General features: G+C 42.8%; 1 protein-coding gene across 9 annotated transcripts in view; it reads right to left on the reverse strand.

The window, feature by feature from the left end:
* LOC104552115 (zinc finger protein 652) overlaps positions 1-21,351 on the reverse strand; it is a 57,283-nt gene that overhangs the window by 4,856 nt on the left and 31,076 nt on the right. For 2 of the 9 annotated variants that reach the window (XR_009820699.1, XR_009820700.1), the window contains exons 3-9: positions 17,232-17,379; positions 16,821-16,936; positions 14,008-14,152; positions 12,079-13,575; positions 9,983-10,086; positions 6,096-6,242; positions 4,746-4,927 (exon numbers count right to left, since the gene is read on the reverse strand). Coding sequence is in view for 1 of the 9 variants with exons in the window: in XM_062016635.1 (XP_061872619.1) it covers positions 13,073-13,575; positions 14,008-14,152; positions 16,821-16,936; positions 17,232-17,379 (912 nt within the window). In the remaining 8 variants the exon portion in view is untranslated. Of the gene's footprint in view, positions 1-4,227; positions 4,261-4,605; positions 4,928-6,095; positions 6,273-9,982; positions 10,087-10,399; positions 13,576-14,007; positions 14,153-16,820; positions 16,937-17,231; positions 17,380-21,351 lie in introns of those variants that run through there. The other 7 variants (XR_009820703.1, XR_009820698.1, XR_009820701.1 and 4 more) reach the window with 6 other exon arrangements.

The raw sequence follows: 21,351 nt of genomic DNA on the forward strand, positions 1-21,351 counted from the left end.
TCCCCAGCACTTAAACCAGAGTGATGAGACACCTCCAAAAACCAACCTCACAGCCAAATCAGTCTGGAAACTCAGCTGGATGGTCAGCTGGAGGAATCATACACCCAGACATGGGCAATTTTAATTGGGCACCAGTAGCTTGGCTTAGCTGGGGCTAGGATGATTTCAATTACTTTTTTTTTTTTTTTTGTCAACAGCATGACAACAGGAAGAGTTTTTCAGCTGAAGGTGATTTGTTGGGGGATTTGCCTGGTTTGAAGCCCAGCAATAAACTATTTTGGGTACAAATGCCATTCATGACTCTGCCCAAATAACAAACCACAACCAAGGTGGCACAGTGCAAAAGGGAATGGGCACACAAAATTCAACCCTGGGTTGAGATCTTCTACAAAGCAACTGTTTGTGAAACCCTCCAACCAAACACCACTTATTTCTTTGTAGAAGCATCTATAAAAAAAGCTGATGTTTATTTACAGACATCACTTGGAGCCAAAATAATGCCCCAGGCAGCCCGTGGGTGGGATTAGCCACCAGGATTTTCAGGTCCAAACCATGAGGAAAAAAAAAAAAGATGAAAGAGTAGCTGTAATTTTTGTCACTATGTTCTAAAAGAGCTGCCAGCAGTCAGGAAAGAATTTGGGTCTAAGCCTTTTTGCAGCAGCACAGGGAAAGAGCCCTGGAAGGGCTGGTTAACTCTATGGACACCGTTATGGGCAGCTGTAGGGGATACAAGGTAACCCACCCCAAAAGAGCTCTTCTGTGCCCAAGGTTTTTGCATTTTGCAAAGCAGCAAAGGCTGATAGCACACATGGATTTCAGGTAGATGAGATCACAGACCTGAAGAGCAACCTCCACACATTCTACAATCCCTTTGGTGCTTTTCAGATGAGGGTCCCCAAACAGCTTCCATCTTGACACCTCTCCTGAATTAACATTTTGTTACACATAAAGAAATGAACCATGAGCTGAGGAAAAGACAGTTTGATCTCTTCTGGCTAATTTTAGCTGTGCCTCCTCTGAGAGTTGACCAGAGCAAGGTCAGAAGCAGCATCAGGCACCACATTCATTTACTCTCAGAGGAACTCCCTCCAGCTCTTGACTCCTCACCTCCCCAGCATCACTTTGCTCTCCCTGAAGCACAGTGGGTACCAATAGCTCCAGCAGGGATAACTCCAACCTCTCCCAAGAGCTGGAAAAAAAAAAATCAGCTCTACCAGGCTCCTTGCCCCAGTGTCCCCAGCATCACCAGCACAGCTCCACACAGCCTCCCCCAGCCCAGGGCTCTGAGCCAAGAGCCCTGATGGCAACTTCCCGGGTGCTGGTAGTGGGGGAGGAAATCTGATGGGATTTCTGAGGAAAAGGATAACCCCATGTGAAGTCAGCTTGGGCAACTGCTGCTCCCATCTATGGGCAGGGGGTCAGAGCATCCCTACCACCTTCTGCAAGAGCTGCCTGGCCATCCCCAGTGCTGCATTGCTTTTGTGCAAAGGAGAATTTAAAATCTAAGCCAGCCATACTTAGTGAATAGAAATTCGGGATGGGACTTCTCACTGCTGCCTCCGGGGGCTGTTGGGCAAATGACATCCTTTGCCCATGAGCTCTTTTCCCCATACAACAGAGAAAAGGGAGATACTGCCCTTAGGAGGAACTCTTAATAAACCAGTGCTCATCCTGTCCAGCTACAGACACATAGGCTGAGCTGTGGGGTTTGGCAGAACCCACCTCAAACCCTGAGTGCCCCGTGGAGGAAGGGAGCAGAGATGGGAAAAAAAAAAAAAAAAACCAACAACCCAATTTTGCAAATCTCCTGGCCCTAAATTATCCCGTTAAAAACCTGGATTTTTTCTTGTCCTCTGACAACACCTCCAGACATCCCCAGGATCCTTCTGCCCTACAGAGGTCCAGGAGGCTGCAGCCCTGCAACATTCCCTGCCCTTCTTATCTCTGCAGGTCCTCTCCTCTGTTCGTCCCTGCAGCCCTCTGCACCGCCCCGGGACTTTGGGCTTAATCCGGCACCGGGTTCAGCACAGGACGAGCTGCACAGAGGGGAGCTGCACTGTGCACCCCCGCTCTGCCGCCCATCGCACCCAAGTGAGCATGGACAGGGATCAGCATCCAATTTCAGAGCTGGGAGCCTCAAAATCGAAAAGACACGGAGGCATTTCCAATTGCAGGCAAAGTCTCTGGGCTGGTTTTAATTGTCCAGCATGCTCTGCTCTTGCCTATTTTAAACATTTTTAACCTTAAAAAAAAAGTTTCTGGTGTGCACAACATGTTTTGGGTTTTTTTTAAAATTTCAACTCAAAAACTCAAAATCACTGACCTTTGGCAAACTCGTTTGTCCACCCCCCCAGGTCAGTATTAAAGGCAAAATGAGAGAACAGAGTCATGCTGCCCCAAAAAACAGGGAAGGAAAAACCTCTCTCTATGGCACCATCAGGCATATCATTGGGACATGAGACGATTTAATCGCACCTGGAATAAAACCTGTCCTGTTCCCATCCCTGTGTAATGGAAAAGGTCATGTTCGTTAATCAAATCATGAAAGAATAGTTGTGCAAGGAACCGTTTAAAGTCATTGTAAAAGTCTTGTAAAACTTTAACCGTAAAGTTTCTACAATGTGCACAGGTGCAGTTGGCTGAGATGCTTATAGGAGGTACGATAGGTTGCGCATGAGCTGATAAGAGCCAAGAGAAGAGTTCATGAGCGGGCCACTAGAGGGAAACTACTGACTTCATCCCAGCGACCACCCTACGACCACCAGGAGGCAGAAGAAGACCCCCTAGTAATGAGACGGGCACATGTTCAGAGTGCACTAGGGAGTGATGCACCCTACGGATAAGAACTGTATACAAGGACTGTGATGGGGGGGGGGGGGGTCACACGCCATTGGTTGAGCAGAGTCTCCTGGCCACCCAGGGCTGTTTTGCTTCTTGATTCATCCCAGGATGCCATTGGCCTTCTTGGCCACGAGGGCACATTGCTGGCTCATATTTAGCTTATTATCAATCAGGACTACCAGGTCTCTCTCTGCAGAGCTGCTCTTCAGCAGTTCGACCCCCAGCCTGTCCTGGTGCATGGGGTTGTTCCTTCCCAGATGCAGGACTCTGCACTTGTCCTTGTTGAACCTCATGAGGTTCCTCTCTGCCCAACTCTCAAGCCGGTTGAGATCCTGCTGAATGGCAGCACAGCCTTCTGGGGAATCAGACAGTCCTCCCAGTTTGGTGTCATCAGGGAACTTGCTGAGGGTACACTGTCCCCTCATCCAGGTCCTTGATGAAGATATTGAACAAGACTGGCCCCAGAACCCATCCCTGTGGAACTCCACTGGCCACAGGCCTCCAACTCGACTCTGTGCCATTGATCACTGTGGTAGGTGTCCGGAAGATCTCAGGTTGTAACGTGAGAGGTGGAAGGTACAGAAGAGGTGGGCACGGGGTGGAGTGAGAGGAGGTGCTGGTGGTAGCAGATATAAGCACATGGTGTAAACAAGGGGTTGGAATAAAGTATCATCAATGCTGAGTGTGTGGTGATCCTTGTCCCCTCAGCAGGGGGGCTGAGTAATCCGTGCGGGTGGCCTGCTGGTGTTGCCGGTGACGGCAACAGATCACCACCCTCTGGGCTCTGTCATTCAGTCAGCTCTTGATGCACCTCACCATCCACTCATCCAAGCCACACTGCTTGAGCTTTCTGATGAGGATGTTATGGGAGACAGTGTCAAAAGCCTTGCTGAAGTCAAGGTAGATGACATCCGCTGCTCTCCCCTCATCTAGCCATTCAGTTATGCCCTCATAGAAGGATATCAGGTTAGTCAAATAGGATTTCCCCCTGGTGAAGCCATGTTGACTCCCCCTGATAAACATCTTTTCCTTCATATGTTCAGTGATAACATTCAGGATGAGCTGTTCCATCACTTTTCCAGGGATGGAGGTGAGGCTGACCGGCCTGTAGTTTCCTGGGTCATTCTTCTTGCCCTATTTGAAGACTGGAGTGACATTGGCCTTTCTCCAGTCCTCAGGCACCTTGCCTGTCCTCCATGATTGTTCAAAAATGATAGAGAGACTTAGCAATCACATCAGCCAGCTCCCTCAGCACTCTAGGATGCATCCCATCAGGATCCATTGACTTATGAGCCTTAAGCTTGGCCAACAAGTCTTTAACCTCTTCCTCTTCCACCCAGGGCAAGTCCTCTGCTGTCCTGGCCATCCTGTTATCCTTGCTGGACTGGGCTTCCCGAGGGTCAGCCTTGGCCGTAAAGACTGAAGCAAAGAAGGCATTCAGTACTTCGGCCTTCTCTGCATCCTCAGACACCAGGGGACCCTCAGTGTTTAGCAGCGGGCCCACATTACCCCTCACCATCCTTCTGCTGCTGATGTACTTGAAAAATGCCTTATTACTGTCCTTAACCCTGGCTAAATTTAATTCTAGAAGGGCTCTAGCCTTCCTAGTTTCACCCCTGCATGCCCTGGCAACGTTCCTATACTCTTCCCAAGAATCCAGCCCCTGTTTCCACCTCTCATAGATGGCTGCTTTCTGCCTGAGTTGTCCCAGCAGATCCTTGCTCATCCATGGAGGCCTCCTACCTCCTTTTCCTCCTTTCTTGCACATTGGGACACACTGATCCTGGGCTTGGAGGAAGTGGTGCTTGAAGACTGACCAGCTCTCATTGGCACTTCTGTCTTCTAGAATCATATCCCATGAGATTCATCCAAGTAGATCTTTGAAGAGGTCAATGTCGGCTCACCTGAAATCCAGAGTCATGGTCTTGCTTTGTGTTCTGCCTCTTCCACACAGGGTCTTGAACTCTACCATCTCATGGTCGCTGCAGCCAAGGTTGCCTCCAACCTTCACATCCCCAACCAGGCCCTCTCTATTCGTCAGTACCAGGTCCAGCAGCACAACCCTCCTTGTTGGTTCCTTGATCACCTGCGACAGGAAGTTGTCATCAACAATCTGTAGGAACCTCCTGGACTGCATGTGCTTGGCTGTGTGGCTATCCCTGCAAATATCAGGGTGGTTGAAGTCCCCCATGAGGACCAGGGACTGTGATCGTGAAGCAGCTCCCAGCTGTTTGTCGAAGGCCTCATCCACTTCCTCCTCCTGATCAGGTGGCCTGTAGCAAACTCCTACAACAATATCACCTGCCTTGCCCTGGCCATAAATTTTTACCCATAAGCACTCTACCCCCTCCTCATCCCTACCCAGGCACAGTTCAGTACACATTAATTGCTCCCTCACATAGAGAGCAACTCCACCTCCTCGCCTTGTCAGTCTGTCTTTCCTGAACAATCCATAGCCCTCCATGACTGTGCTCCAGTCATGGCAGCTGTCCCACCACGTCTCTGTGACTGCAATGAGGTCGTAGCCCCGCATCCGCACCCACATCTCCAGTTCCTCCTGCTTATTCCCCAGGCTGTGTGCATTGGTGTAGAGGCAGTGCAGGGGCTGACTCAAACACACAGGTTTCCCTGGGTGGGTGCAGGAGATTCCTCCCCAGTTTGGCTCTTTCTCAGGGTGGTCAGCCTTCCGTATCTCAGCCCAGTGTGCAGATGAAGGGCACTTATCATTGCATTCCCCGTCCTGCCCTGTTTCCCAGCTAGAGGGGACAGTTTGTTCTGTTTTGCTTCTCACCCCACCCCTCAAGTCCCTTAGTTTAAAGACCTCTTTATTAAGTTTGCTAGCCTACTCCCAAATAATCCAGTGCCCTTACGGGAGAGATGAATCCCATCTCGTCCTATGAAGCTGTAGTCCCCAAGGAAGGATCCATTGTCAAAGTACCCAAAGCCTTCTCGCTGGCACCAGCCTCTCAGCCAGGAGTTCACTTGGCTGATTTTTCCATTTCAAACTCCTCCTTTATCTTCAGTGCACAGGATAGAGGAGAAAATAACCTGAGCCCCTCTACCTTTTACCTGCTCCCCCAAGGTTTTAAAATCCATCTGAATCCTGGAGATGTCATGCCTCATGACATCATTCGTACCTACATGGAACACAAGTAGGGGGTAGTAGCCTGCATCCCTGATGAGCCGTGGCACTCTCTCGGCTACATCCCTGATCATGGCCCCAGGCAGGCAGCACACCTCTCGTGACTCCCTACCTGCTCCACAGATGGGTCTCTCAGTGCACCTTAGCAGCGTGTCACCCACAACAAGCACCCGTCGCCTCTTCCTGGGATGTCCATTACCTACTGCAGGTGGAGCAGCTGATGGTTTGTTTAGTGGGTTGTCCTTCAATTGTTTGTAGTCTGAGAATAACAAAACAGAGCTGAGGCAATCTGAAGATGAAATTGCAAAATTAAGATTGTTCAGGTCAACTAAGAAGTCTGATACAAGCAATGATTAGAGAGCCTCCTTATTTTTTTTCAGTTCAATGTAGCAAGGAGCTATCAGCAATTTGGCTACTTGACATTTATGCTGTGGCTTTCTCCTGACTTCACTTTAATTCCTTTTATTTCTTGTTAGTATCAGCTCTCATCAGAAATCTAAATGCATTACATCCCATGGAGGTTAAGGAGAAAGCAGAAAGTTGGAAAAATTTTAGTTCCCTACATGCCCATCCTTCTCCCTTTTAATATATTATGCAACTCCTCATGTAGGGAAAACTTCTTATTTGTGCACTTCTGAGAAACGTGCTACATTACGACTTCTGAATGCAGCAACAACTCATTTTCATAATCTTCCCATGTTAGTCAAGAAATATTACTAATTAGCTATTGATGCATTAAAAAAAACCTTCACACCAACAAAAACACCAGATAAACCCCCCCACCAAAACCACACACGGCAAATCTCCAAAACCTTTCCCCAACTGATTATGGAATTACAGGTTGAAGAATGAAGGGTCCAATGTGACCAAATCCCTCTCAGCAGGGCAGTAACCTCAATATCAGCATTAAGTCAGCTAGAGTGAAGTAGCACTTCCTAAAACTTCTATATTAACAATCAAGTTTGGTTTTTGAGTTGCAGTTGTATAGGGGATAAGGCCCCAAGATAGCCTGCATGTGTCTGGAAAGGCTCAAGTGGTTTTCTGGACATTGCCTGCCAGACATTTTTTTCCATCTGGAACACGATAAACAGCAAGGAGAAATAAAATCTCTGCTCTTAGGATGGTTTCATTCCTAGATCTTCCATTCTGAACTAGGAAGAAAAAGTAATTCTCTTGCAGCTCACCTGAAAAGCCTCCCACTTTCCTACAGACAAGAATTACCATCAAATCTTGCCACTGTCCAAGTGACACATGCCTGAAAAAGCAGCAGCTTTCTGTATGACTCTGTGACACACCATGATTTATTCCTGTACCTCCAAGGAAGCTGGTATATCTGTCCAGCAGGATCAATAACTGGCTTCTCTTTAGGGGTAAGCATTTTAACAGCATCAACTCTGAACAGAGTATGTGCAAGCACATATTCAAACTGCTCGTTAGATTTTCATTTTTGCCCTCAATGCCTTAATCCCAAGAAAAACACTTTAGTTCTGTGGCATATCAGGAAAGTCAATCAATCTCTTTGTCCCTCAAAAGGAAGGGGTATTTCCCTACTAACCTTTAAGTCAAGACTCTGTAACTGGTCAATTCAGCTTAAAAAGCCTTCAATGACCCTTTGGGAGAGTAGACACCTATCTCATAAAAATCAGATGTGCAGCTTCTTGGAAAGATATTCTCAATGTCACTGTGATTACAAATGTCTCCTTTGTGCAGAAACAGGATTGAGAATATCTAAGGGAACTATGGTACTGCTGCATAGGGCAATTAAATCTAACAGTAATGACTCTGTTCAGAGTTCTTCAAGTGAAAGATAATAATTAATAGATCATTTCAACAGGGGATTTTTGGTCTGCTTCCATACTCTGCCCAGGAGCTTGGCATGTTTTCTAGGAAAGAGAATTAAAACAAAAGTTGTGTTTCCTTTTTGGTGGAAACTTTTATATAATTTCTCATTTTCAAATGTGTTTCAACTGTGCATTATAAGGCTCTTAATGCTGCAGTACACAGTGCAGAGCTTTAGACCCCAGGGAACAGGACAAGAATTATAAATGTAAGCCCATATTACATATATCTGTTTTCATGATAAATTAAGAGGGATCAGTAACACACAGGTGAAATAAATATTTAGCAATGTGGTGAAATAAAAGGACAGACTCCAAACATCTAGACTGACTGCTGTTCTCGGGGAGCCTCCTCTGACTACAGTGCTTGTGTATGTAAGTTCTCAGTACACAAAGAGGTGGCCTACATTGCAAAATGTACCCTCTCTGTACATATATGTAGACCATGATTCAGTGTAAAGGCAGCTATTCCCAATATTCAAAGACATTTCATCAGAAGGTATTTGCCAATTCCAATCTGTTAAAACAGCAACAGATCAAGACAGCAAGAGGATTTGATTCAGAAAAAATACAAGGACAGGCCAATTTTAAAAATGGTGAATAAAAAAATCTCTGCCTAAACCACTAAATCCCTCTCAAATCTTTACCCTCATTTAAAGAGGCACAGCTAATGAGACAGGAGAATGTAGCATTATCCAAAAAAACTCACTAATTATTTCCCAAGATCAGAGGGTGCCCTCTGCAATCCACAACAAACTTTTTCTTAGGTAGTAGAATAAATTTGAACAGGTCAACTCAGGCAGAAATTATCCTGATGGATCAGAAAGCAATAATTATAATTTCTTATTCAGAATTATATTAGAAGCTTAAAATCTACAAAATTATCTTGCTGCCAGGATAAAAATCTTTATTAAGGACATCTGCGAACCCTAAGGTCAAGGGTTTTTTCTACTGTCTATAGGAAATGCAAATGCTTGCCACTCTTTTCAACTTCTCTCTCTTTAAGGGTGGATTTTAATTCTTCTGCCATGTCTCCAATACAATGTATTATGCAATTTATTTTTAGCACAATCAATGTGTTAAAATAAAAATGTAAGAATTAATTAATTTATACCTTTAAGGTCAGCAAGACAATACCACTCACTAGAGCCAGATTACTTAAAAAAATGCCCTCTGCCTGCTAAAACAGTGAAAGTTTCTAATTTGAGTCTAATTCTAGTTTTGAACACTTTTAAATCTCTACAAAAATTACCAAGTTTCATTCACATGTACAGGAGTGCTGGGAATATGAGTGTTCTTTCTTCCCCACCCACACCCTTTGAAGAGAACAATCCCCGTGAATTGATAAGAGCTTTCTACAAAAGAAAACACATGGTGAAATAGTACATAGTGTTTTCAAGATATGAATAAAGTCACTATTATGGCACAAGGCAAATTCATTTGATGGAAGCTGGCAAGCAGTGTGCTATGAAAGACTCGTTTAAATCTTAATACCCATGTCAAAACTTGCACAGTGACACTTCTGCTTTCAAATTTAAACTGCAAAAGAGTAAAAATATCCTATAGTAATTAATTTTCAATGTACCTTTCTTCTACTTCTGAAATACTCAAAGATTTAGTGAGGTCTAAAGTCTAAAGAGGTACTCTAAAGTCTAGAGAGGTACTGCATTTATCAGTTCCAAACTTGGCTTGTAGCCAAGGATCTTAATTTCCTAAGAGTCAAATGGCAACTCCAAATCTTTCAGGTAGTTCATGATGAGGCTATCTATAATTGTTCAGTAGAATATACACCACCAGTCTCACTGCCTTTAACATGAAAATACCATTCCCTCAAAGACATGTGTCTGTTGTTTCAAACAAGTACAACCTACCTCCAAGACTACACTTTTCTAACCAGGATGCAGAAGATCACATCCAAGCTCGGACTCTATATGAGTCTTCTGCTCAGCAGTACACATTATGCCAACCAAAAAAACCTCACCTCAACAACAAAAACCAAAACACACACTAAAAAATGTCCATTAAAAAAAAGCAAAACAGCATCAGACTGTAAGGATGGAGATCAGAAGAACTTTTACAGTCACTCCTGAAAAACAGTAGAGCTTAAACTTTACAGGCAGCTACAATATAAGAATAATGTTTTTCTTTAAGAATCACTCACACTGGACATTAGGGAAAGGTTCTTCCCTGAGAGGGAGGCTGTTGACTGGAACAGGCTTCCCAGCGAAGTGAAGTGGTCATGGCACCAAACCTGCCAGAGTTCATCTGGGGGGGGGGGGGAGAGGGAGAAAGGAGGGAGAATTTAGTCCTACTTTCCAGAAACATTCAAATCAAACCCTAAGTTGGTATAATTTGTCTTTGCTCTTCTTGAAGACAGCATTTTAGCAACACAAATCAGCCCCTTAATTTACAACTGTAAAGTTGATGCAAAACATTCCACTTTGTCAACAAGAGCAGAAAGTAGTTAACACATCTGAATACATTCCTTGGTGTTGCACAAACTCTGTAGAAGGTGTGCACAGCAATGCAAATTTAATCAGAAGTGAGAAGCCACAGCAAATCTCAACCTTGAATTTCCTGCCGTTTGTAACATTCATTTTCCTTTTCTGGCTGAAATATATCCTTTATAAAACATCATGCCACAACACTTAAAGCTTTTAGACCAGTATGTCAGCTTTTGGTACGGTTGTTCCCAGACAAGGAGGAGAATCTGTTGACATCACATCCCATTATGACAGACTGTTAAGTGGGTTAGATAATTTAATCTTCCACTGAAAGGAAGTTCATAAGTCTTGGGAGGAAAAAATACAAGGTGCGTCATTGCTATGAACTAAATCATAGAAAAAAAACCTGTCTCAGATGTTAGGATTCTGAATAGCAGCCTAATACTGTAAATTTATTGAGAAGAAAAATCATTTTGCAAAATTGGAATACAATTGATTTACCAAGGATTTTTTAGCATTTAAAAAGATCATTTAATAACAGGTCTGACCATAAAATAGTGGCACAATGGAAATGTAGGTTGCAGACATGATGTGGAATGCATTGAACCTCCAGGGTAGACCAGCCACGGTAAATACAACAGTCATAATCATGAGTGTAAATTCACTTTCATAACTGCCTTTTTCTTCTAGAAAATAAGAGGGTGTATATAAATATTATAGAGAAAACATTTTTAAAAACATTGGTTTATTTTTCAGAAATGCTGGGAAGGGTTTCAGTTCAGTAAAAAACGAGTAGGTTTGTTGGGCAAAAATTGCCCTTTCTGGTTCCTAAAGCTTCCTACGTTTGTTATGAAAAAACATAGGTGATAGAAAATGCAAAAAAAATCAACAAAGGAGCTAATTCTCAACAGAGGAAGAATTTCCACCCTTTTTGGTATCTTGAAAAAAAAAAAGATTAATCTCATCAGTCACAAAACCTCAGTTCATTACCAAGCAGAACAGTGAGTTTGACCTCTGCCTATGAGGATCTCTGGATGTATAGCTTGGTGGGATTCAATTTTAAAAAAACAGCACAGAAGAGTAGGAATTTTAAGGAAAAGAGGACTTCCAGTACATTTGCCTTGGACCTCTGTCTTCAATGAAGATGGCAACAAGTTCCTAGATTGCATAATGCTGCTATATTTAGTTTTAGTTGAAGAGAAATACAAACCTGAAAAAATAACAGCTACTCACTGATTAAAACAGATACATTTGGCATTCCAGTCCACCATCCCTGCACTAAACTTGACATTTGCCCCTCATTGCCTCCCAGCATCATGAAATGATGACATGCCTACAATCTGAAGTTTCCTATCCTACAACTGTAAAACTTAGATTTGCCAAAAGTATGACTACAACCCCTAGAAAACATCCCATCATTTTATGCACGTTACATTTATGGGATAGAGTTTCACATGGTATATACAGTGCTATCAGCATCTTCTTCACAATGCAACTAAAACACCATTGTCTCATTCAAACTCCTCTGCTCACTCTTATAGTCAACCAGTCAGAAACATCACATTTACGATCTCACTCAATTCCCCTCTCCTAACAACTCCAGGAATTCCAAGAAGCAATCTGACAAGCAGCATTGATATGATCCCCAATTTAAAATCATACCATGAAAAGCCACTAAAATTCAGCTCTCCTACACAGAGAAAAGATGCTTGGCTGACTTGAGATACTTCTTTTCCAATCTGCTGTCTCATCTCTCCTCCTCTTGTGACTCTTTTCCCAACCTAGTGGGCTCCCTTTCCAACCCATCTCATACCTCACTCCAACGGAACTAACGTAAATCTGTGGAGCAGGAATATGGTATCCTAAGGTCCTTGTCCAAAAAGCTTAAGGGAAACTGTGAAAAGGGAAAAGTAAGGTTAAAAAAAAAAAAGGAGGGGGGGGGAAGAGCCTTACCACAATAAATTACGTAAATTTCTGAAATCAACATCACTTTCAAGGCAACCTTTCCAGAGACCTTTTGGGTTCCTATCTTCTCTGAAGCACCTTTTTAGTTGTATGGTTGTAAGAATAACTTTTAACTATAGAAGCTATATGCATCTTTTAAGAATCACATTTTGATGATTATAAAAATTTATCTATTATACAACATAGGTCCAGCTACACTGAAAAAATTACACCGCTTATTGAAATACATTTCATTTTAGAAACAGACTACTAAATAGGTCTATACAAAAAACTCTAAAATAATTTCTGTAGTAAAATAAAGAGTATGTTAGGAGAGCTACACAAACAAGAAATTTTTTTGCCTTTCCTTATAATGCTCAAATATACTGTGATCCGTGGCTGGCTCACTGCATAGCCAGCACTAAAAGCTAAAGAGAATCCATTACGATACACAGTGATACAATTAATGCTCTGTGTTGATCTCACAGCCTTTCCGTTTAGTACAAAGAAAACCAGGCCTATCGCCTCTTTGAGGAGAAGTCTGGGATATAAAAGCAAGCATACCTCATGGGCTGATATGAAATTTGAAAATTCCACAAGTCTCAGTCTCTGAAATTTATAAAAGTCACCAGTAAAACACAAGAAGATGGGTTTAAGTCCTGTTGGTTCCCAGGTTCAAACAAGCGCTGCTGATCCAAAACAGGATTTCCTTGTTTGTTAACTAATTTGAGGGAGAAAATTGGGACCATTTGTTGGGGCTAAGAGAAAGACAAAGATCCTCACTGAGTAACCCCTCTATACTTCCATGAGGGCATCTTTCTGTGTGCATAACATGAGAAAAGAGTTGGCAGGAAGCAAAGATGTTAGTGGTGCTGCACTGAACTGTTTTTTTCTGCCAGGTGTCGTAGAAAGTTGTCCTCACTCTGGCCTCTGTGATTTAAAGGCTCACTCTTAAAAAGAGCTGGAGGAGGGGGTAAATGAGGAACCGGGGGGACCGGGAGATGATGTGGATGAGGATGTAAGTGAAGGTGTGAATATGGATGGGGAATGGGGCGTGGAGGAAGTGTGCTCACTGGGTTCAGGTTGATAGGTGGAGTTGGGGTGGTGGGTGTGTTCACTACAGCAGGGACTGTGGTAGCAGAAGTTGTGGACAGTGGGATCTGGACAGAAGTTGACACGTTGGCGGGGCTGGTGACACGGAAACACTTCTCCTTGTGTGCCTTGAGCATGTTGGAGAATCGAAACCTCTGGCCACACACATCACATGGGTAGGGCTTCTCTCCTGTGTGAGTTCTGCGGTGTCTCTTCATGTTTGGGCGGCTGGTGAAGCTCTTCCCACAGATTTCACAGATAAAGGGCTTCTCTCCTGCCAAACACAGGGCAATCAGGCACAGAACATCTGCTAATACTTACTCAGCATACTTGTGCAAACAAACTGCATCCTACAAAAGCTACTGTGACTGCTACCTGCAGTAAGTAGACACAGCTGTGCCATGAAAGTCCTCGGTCTTTATGAAATCACTCACCTTTGGATTTTGAGACAATTTTTTTATAAGGCTTTGGCAAGGGGTTCCTTCAGACCAAAATAACAAGGAAGTAAGACTAATCTCTAATTTTCTCCTGCAGTAAATCACAGGACTACAGTTAGATTTAACAGTAAGTTAATATATTAACCTCTCCTGTCTGATTTTCTAGGTTGGATAACAGTTTTGATCCCAAATTCCAAGGAAGGGGATACAGCTGGAAGTAAAGGGAAGTTTTTGTTCTGGAGGTACTTGTGCCTTTGTTAAGTTCTTACCAGTGTGTGTTTTCATGTGCTCATCAAAGTACTGTTTCATGTTGAAGTCTTTGCCACACCACTGGCACATGAATTGTTTGTGCCCAATGTGGATGCTCATGTGGGAACGCAGCTGGTACTTGTACTGAAACCTCTCATCACAGTTCTGCAACAGAAAAACAGCAATCCATGATATTCAGGCATCACATATCAAGGAGTAAGGCAATCACAGGACAACACTCAAATGTACTACATGAAGGAGTACAGAATACCTGAACTAGTACACACACAGACCCTCACACCAACACATTATTTCATGAGAGTACAAGTTGGTCTGTACTAAAAAGTCTGCTGGCACAGAAGCCTTGGCAAGAAGCATGGAACAATCACAACCTTTAGCTGACATAGCTCTTTGGCAAAAGCTCGGCAGAAACACAGTTATGCCAAAATAAGTGCTTCTATTGGCTTAAGGTATCATTTGGAGGTTTTACAGCTTTGCCAGGGATCTCTGGACTACAGTATGCCTCCACTAGAGGACTCTGCTCACACAGCAAAACCCACTGCAGCTCAACAGTAAGTCTGGCTTTCAGCAAGCCAGTCTGTTTTCTAGTTATTATTTATTGGTATGAGGTAATTTCTTTCCCTTTGAGTCTTACCCCCAAGAGTACTCTGGCTGCGTTGCTGTCATTACTATATGTCCAACTGGAGTCGTGTCCCACTTCATGGACTGGGTGACCCATCAGACCCTGGAAACAGGAAGGTCTCTGCACTCTCACTGCCTCCATCATGTGATGCCCACAAGCATCCCCATCAGATGACTGAGACATTATCTGCCCCAGATATATGCCCGAGTAAATCTGTCCTATACTGCCTCCTTCTCGAGGGCAGGCATAAAACTAGTCACAAACATACGTGAATGCATCTATGAAATACTCTCCCCCATCCCAACACACACACTGAAGTTTCAGAAATGCAAATTCAGAACACTGTCTTAGATCTCAAGGAGGCAGTCTACTCAGTTTGCAGAGAGGGCAATAGTTTTTCCCACAAGTGAAAATCAAGCAGTAACTTGTTTATTTCCACTTTTGTCACTTGTATCTGTTTCAAGTAACTGGGCAGGATAGGGAGGATTAACATAATTTACATTAAGTGACAACCGCCAGGGAAAACTAGGATTCAAATCCCACTGTAATGTGTACTCATTGAGGAAAAACAGGACAGCCAGCAGTAAAAAAAAACCAAGTACATCTCCGTTTGAACTGCTGTTAGATGCACTCCTGCTGTGCTGTCCACGTGGAGAATTTTCCCCAAATTTTAAGAAACTGTACTTCATTGTGTGAGAAATATTGATGTTGCTTTTGCAGAATTAGAAGGAAATTAAGACAAGGAATTTCGACTGTTATCTGCCTCTGTGTAATGTAAATCAGTGGACTGACCATAAGACTGTTATCTGTTTGTTTGTAATGTTCACTAGAGTTTTAAATCTCAGGACTGTGGGGAATGGGTGATAATATACAAAAATCAGACATCCCCTGAGGGGATTGTAGGCGCCTTGAGAAGTTGTAAACCTTGGAGTACCTAATCAATGGGGAAACGAGGGAGGGACCTTGTGGCCGGGATAGGGAATAAAAAGCCGAATATTGTACCTGTCAGGAGTGCCTACTAGCTAGGACTCCCGCTCTTGCAAGAACGCTTAATAAAAGTGCTTCACTGCAGAGTCTGACCTGAGTCTTTCGCGAGAAAGCTTGTTTTGTTTCTCACAGTTGGGGGCTCGTCCGGGATATGAAGTCGTCTTCCTGAGGGACCTCTGTCGCTGAAGGACGGGAAGACGCATTCCGTTGATTTCAACGGTCCCGTGAATCATCGACAGGGGTTCCAGAGGAGACCGACTGGATCCTGAGACCAAGTTTTAAAGGCAGACCCAGTGAACCACAGGGGGAAGGACAGGAATAGTAGGCACAATCATATCAACCAGGAAACTCTGTGCACGGACCAAGGTAAGAAAATTGACTATTAAGTATTACTTTGGTGGTCGGGTATCCAGGGTAAGAAAATTGACTATTAAGTATTACCTGGATGGGGCATTCTGAGAGACTTTCTGTGTGCGTGTGTGTGCTTGAGACATACCACAGGTACGAAGTGAGTGCGGAGTCCGGATCCGCGGTTCTGTTGTTCCGCGAGGAAAACAGCCGGAAAAGGACGAAGCGAAAGCACAGAGTGACAGTAAAAGTCTCGGGAAGTCAGAATGGGAAATAGAAGTGCCAGGCCTGAGAGAAATAAAAGGGATGAGGAAAAGTGTCCTGGGAACATTCCTCCGGATAGTCCATTGGGAGGATGTTGGAAGCTGAGAAGACATGTCGGGTACTCGGGATACAGTACTGTTGTTTTATGTGGTCTAAAAAGATGAGGAAACAAGTTTTGGCAGCACGAGTGTTTGTGGACCTTAGATTTTGTTACCTCCAAGCATCCAATTATTGACATCGAGTGAGCTCACCTGAAAACTTGCATAATATATAAATGATTACGTGTGTTGTTTTGTTTTGTCATTTTGTTTTGTTTTTTGTTGTTGTTGTTGCTCAGAGTGTAGTGGGCTTTTTGTGGTGGCTGAATGCATTGTCTTGTTTTCTGTGACATTTTGATGTAGAGAGTAAAGTGGGACTGGTCTTTTTATTGATGTCTGTGTCTTTCTCATTGTCCCTGTAATTTGACAAAATAAATGTAGTGTCACAGAAAGGATTGACACATCAGTCAACTCAGTTTCCACCTACTGACAGTGTTACTAATTTTATACCTTATGCTACCGTATCTAAATATATTGATAGTTGCTGCCTCACCTCACATCTGAAAGGTTTTTCTCCAGAATGCTGTAGGGAATGTACTTTGAGAGACATACTTCGTTTGAATGATTTTCCACAGGTTTCACATGTAAATGGCATGTCCTTTGTGTGTGCTGCAACACAACAGTACATTAGAGAGGGTCATTTAAATGCAAACAGCTCTTTAACCATTTTTTCCCTCCAACCCTGAAGAGGAAAATGATTACTACTGAGCAGCTTATAAATATATGTACATATACACACATATTTTGCTTGCTGCCCAGTAATACAGACTTGAACTTTTTGCTAAGGATAAAGCACAAACAACTCAATTTGCCTAATCATTCTGCTCAAAACACCCATTACCAGTTAAGAACCACAAAGACACATTATGAGCAGAACCAACAGAAGTGCTGATCATTAACTCACCAACCATATGTTTTCGCACATGGGCCATGGTGTAGAATTTTTTTTCACAAATCTCACAAGAGAATTTCTTTTCTGCATATCCATGGATAATCTTAATATGTTCATGGAGGGACCAGAGCTTCTTAAATGATTTATTACAGGAAACGCACTGTATGAATGGGATAAATAGAAGGAAGTTTAAATTAGAAAGATTCAGTGATTTAACTTTGTGGAGTTAAGCCTCTTCCTCTTACATGACAAAAAGAAGCCCAAAATAAGTCAAAATGCTGTATGCTGTCTCACGCTGTACTTCAACTTACATGCACTGTTTCATACTTGAAACAATTACACTAAGGAAAGCCAGATGAAGCAGGATCAGAAAGGATGTTAACACGCTGCATTTCGGTGTCACCAAAAGAGCACTACAGCCACTGCATTTATTTCCAAAACACAACAGCATTTATGGCTGGATGCAGCCCTCAAGGAGCCGATACAGAGAAGGTAACTTTGCAGGCACTGCTGGTGTGGGAAGAAGCCAACAGAGGTGGAGGAGGCCAGCACCAACAAGCTGCCTTAAAGTCATCTGTACGTCCAGCTTTGGCTTTCACCACAGTGCTGTGACCCCTCAAACTCCAAGTCTAACGGCCTGTGAACTAGTCAAAGCTCTCTCATCCTTTTAGCTCTATACAGAAGCCAGCTTCCATCTTGCAGCTCTTGACCACACAGAGTTGGTACACAGCTCATACAGCAAAGCCAGTTGTCACCTCTGCCTTTCATGTTCTGACTCTTCATTTATACAGCTACTATGAAGTGTCCAGAAAGTCAGTGATTAGCAGGATCCACAGGCTTTCATGCATCTCTTTTTTTTCCCCCCCAATAGTTAGTTCTTGTTAAAACTTGATTAAAAAAACCCCTTATACAATTTTGAAAATTTCAGAATAACCTTAGTTGTAAAACTTGATAGCAGAAACAAATGTGAGGATATCAAGTGATTTTCATCTTTGAAGTGGAGAGGAAGGAATTATGGCTTGCTATTTCTTGTTAGTTGTTGAAGGACAAGGGGTAACGGAAAGAAGCTGGAACACAAAAAGTTCCATTTAAACATAAGAAAAAACTATTTCACTGTAAGGGTGAGGGAGCAGTGGCACAGGCTGCCCAGAGGGGTTGTGGAGTCTCCTTCCTTGGAGGTCTTCAAGACCCTCCTGGACATGTTCCTATGCGATCTGATCTAGGTGGACCTGCTTCTGCAGGGGGGGTTGGACTAGATGATCTCTAAAGGTCCCTTCCAACCTTACCATTCTATCATTCTATGATTATATTTGGGGTTTTTGGTACATCTCAATTTTTCTGCCTATAAATTACCCTTTTTCCCCTCAAAGTAAGAAGGGCTGTATGCTGTTCATTGCAGAATGTGCAAATACTATGCCTTCTGCCAACTTGAGTTGTTCCTTCTCTGCACACAGTTACACTGCTCCCACAAGGCTTCAGTCTCTGCAGGATTGGAAACTCTGGTACAGTGCTCACCACACTGACTCCAAGGAGAACCTTTGCACCCAAGTAGGTACTTTTGGAACATGTGAGGAACAAACTGTAGCCCTTGAGGGAAAAAAACCCAAACCCTAGCGAGTAAAGCAATGCTAAGAAATGATCAAAAATCCTTGATTTAAGGTCAGTCCCTTGAAACACTCAGTCTCCCATTTAATTGACTATCAGCAGCAAGTAATTTAGAACACTAACAGAGAGCTACTACACAGAGAGTCTAAGGTGACAACAGAAATTCTGTGAAGGTGTTTGAAAGGATGAAAACCAGAAGTTACTTAAGAAAAGATAGATTCCATCACTTAGATGAAAAATAGAGGAGCCAGTCATGTTTATCAGTTCGACTACCACTTACATAATCAAACTGTTTTTTTTCTTCGACAAAGCTCCATATCCCACTTGACATATTAAACCCTACATTAATGTAAAACTTTTGTATCCCCTTACTCCTTTTGCCAAGTGTAATAAAAATAATTTAGTAAGCAGATGTGAAACATTCCAAATGTCAGGACAAAAATAATTGTTGGTTATAGGCAAATACTGAGAACTTGAGGACTAGCAGCTTCTGGCACTAAAAGTATTTGGGAAAGTTTCTGGACCTGATTCTTCTGATACTGGATATAAACCACAATTTCTACAATTTCTTCTCTTCCTATCACTTTTGGATATAGGAGTGCAACCCCTCAGAAACAGGTGTGTGCATGGATTATAGGATACTTCTCTATTCTATATCACATGTTCAAACTACTTGTGAATTCCTGTTTTAAAGTCAAAAGATTTTATGTTGTGAATGAGTCACCTGGATGACAGGGTGTTGCTTAAATTTACATTTAAATGTTCTCTGATACACTACACTTTTGAAGCATTTATTTCAAAAACTGCAAAGACAAACTGAAATAACAGAACGACGGAATCGTAGAATGGTAGGGTTGGAAGGGACCTCTAGAGATCATCCAGTCCACCTCCTCTGCTAAAGCAGGTTCCCCTCAATCAGGTCACACAGGAATGCATCCAGACAGGTTTTGAAAACCTCCAGAGAAGGAGCCCCCACACCCTCCCTGGGCAGCCTGTGCCAGGGCTCCTTCAATTCAACAGTGAAATAGTTTTCCTTATGTTTAAATGGAACTTTTTGTGTTCCAGCTTCTTTCTATTACCCCTTATCCTGAAACTGGAGACAAGAGAAAAAAGTGATGCCCCAACCTCCTGACATCCACCATTTAGATATTTGTAAATATTAATAAGATCCCCCATCAGTCTCATCCAGATTAAACAGCCCCAGGTCCTGCAGCCTTTCCTCATAAGGAAGATGTTCCAGTCCCCTGATCATCTTGGTATCTCTGTGCTGGACTCTCTCCAGAAGTTCCCTGTCCTTCTTGAGCTGGGGAGCCCAGAACTGGACATAGGACTCCAGATGAGGCCTCACCAAGGTAGAGGGGGAGGAGAACCTCCCTTGACCTGCTGGTCAGGTTTAAACAATATTTATGTATTTTACTAACTAGGCTCAAGACTCAGTATCTTATATTATATTCCTTCCTTCAGTCTTCCTCCTATGAGCTGAAACACAAGGAAAAATAGTATAGTGTTATATAGAGCTGCATTTGAGTCTTATAGCAAAGATAAATTGCAAGAAATAATTAATCTGTCTCCCATACAGTGGGAACTGAATACCAATTCAGTTTAGCATTTAAGCAAGCAAACAAACAAACAAATCTAAATTCTTAAATCTTTCTGGAAAAACTCATTGAACAGACAAAAAAACTTGTGGCCCTATAAACTCTCAATATTTCAGCTGCACAAAAATGGAACTCAAGCTGTTTCATGCTGGCAGTGGGATTATTTCAGAAGAAGGTGTCAACACTGTGCCTAGTTTAACAAGGCAAAACCCAGTACATTCGAATTGCCAGAGAAAACAACAGTGTCCCCAGTTACATGAGAACATTGATGCCTATGAGCAAAGTACAAACCACAGATGAATCAGAAACTCTGAAACTCTTTCCACAACCTAAACTTTAAAATGGTTTTATTCCAACACAAGCTTCCATTGTTGTGTAAAATGAAAAGATGCAAATCTTCTGGTGAGAAAGGCCAGAGATCTTTATATTACAAGTGAGATTTGCCGAGTTTTTTACAGTGGGAAAAGGACAGGCTCATGAACAGATTTGGTTACTGAATTCATACACTTCCACATGTATACATGAACACTACTGTAAATTATCTGTATATAATTATCTCAGTAGCATTTTTAAATGTTACCTTTTAACAGAAGTTAAAATCCTGACTTCACTAGCTTCTTTTCTCATCTGCTTTTCTCTCTGGTACTTTACAAATTTCTAGTTCCGGTACCATTGAGGTGCCATAATTCTATTCTCCCTTGAAACCATACCTGGACATATCGTGACTGAGTTTCAGGACACTTTGAACTTTAAAGCAAGTGAAAGCTATTGGTGCTCAGCACCTGAAGAAAGAGGGTTTATCCTGTCAAAGTACTTCCCTGCAAATGCACTTGTTTTCAGGCCAGTTACTCTTGAGTCTGACATTTATTAAAATAGCTTTGCATTTTCCCCAACTTGCAGTTAAATACTAGAGTAGCTCTGCTAAAGCA

The sequence above is a fragment of the Colius striatus genome, chromosome W, assembly GCF_028858725.1.
Source record: "Colius striatus isolate bColStr4 chromosome W, bColStr4.1.hap1, whole genome shotgun sequence".
NCBI classification, from domain to species: domain Eukaryota; kingdom Metazoa; phylum Chordata; class Aves; order Coliiformes; family Coliidae; genus Colius; species Colius striatus.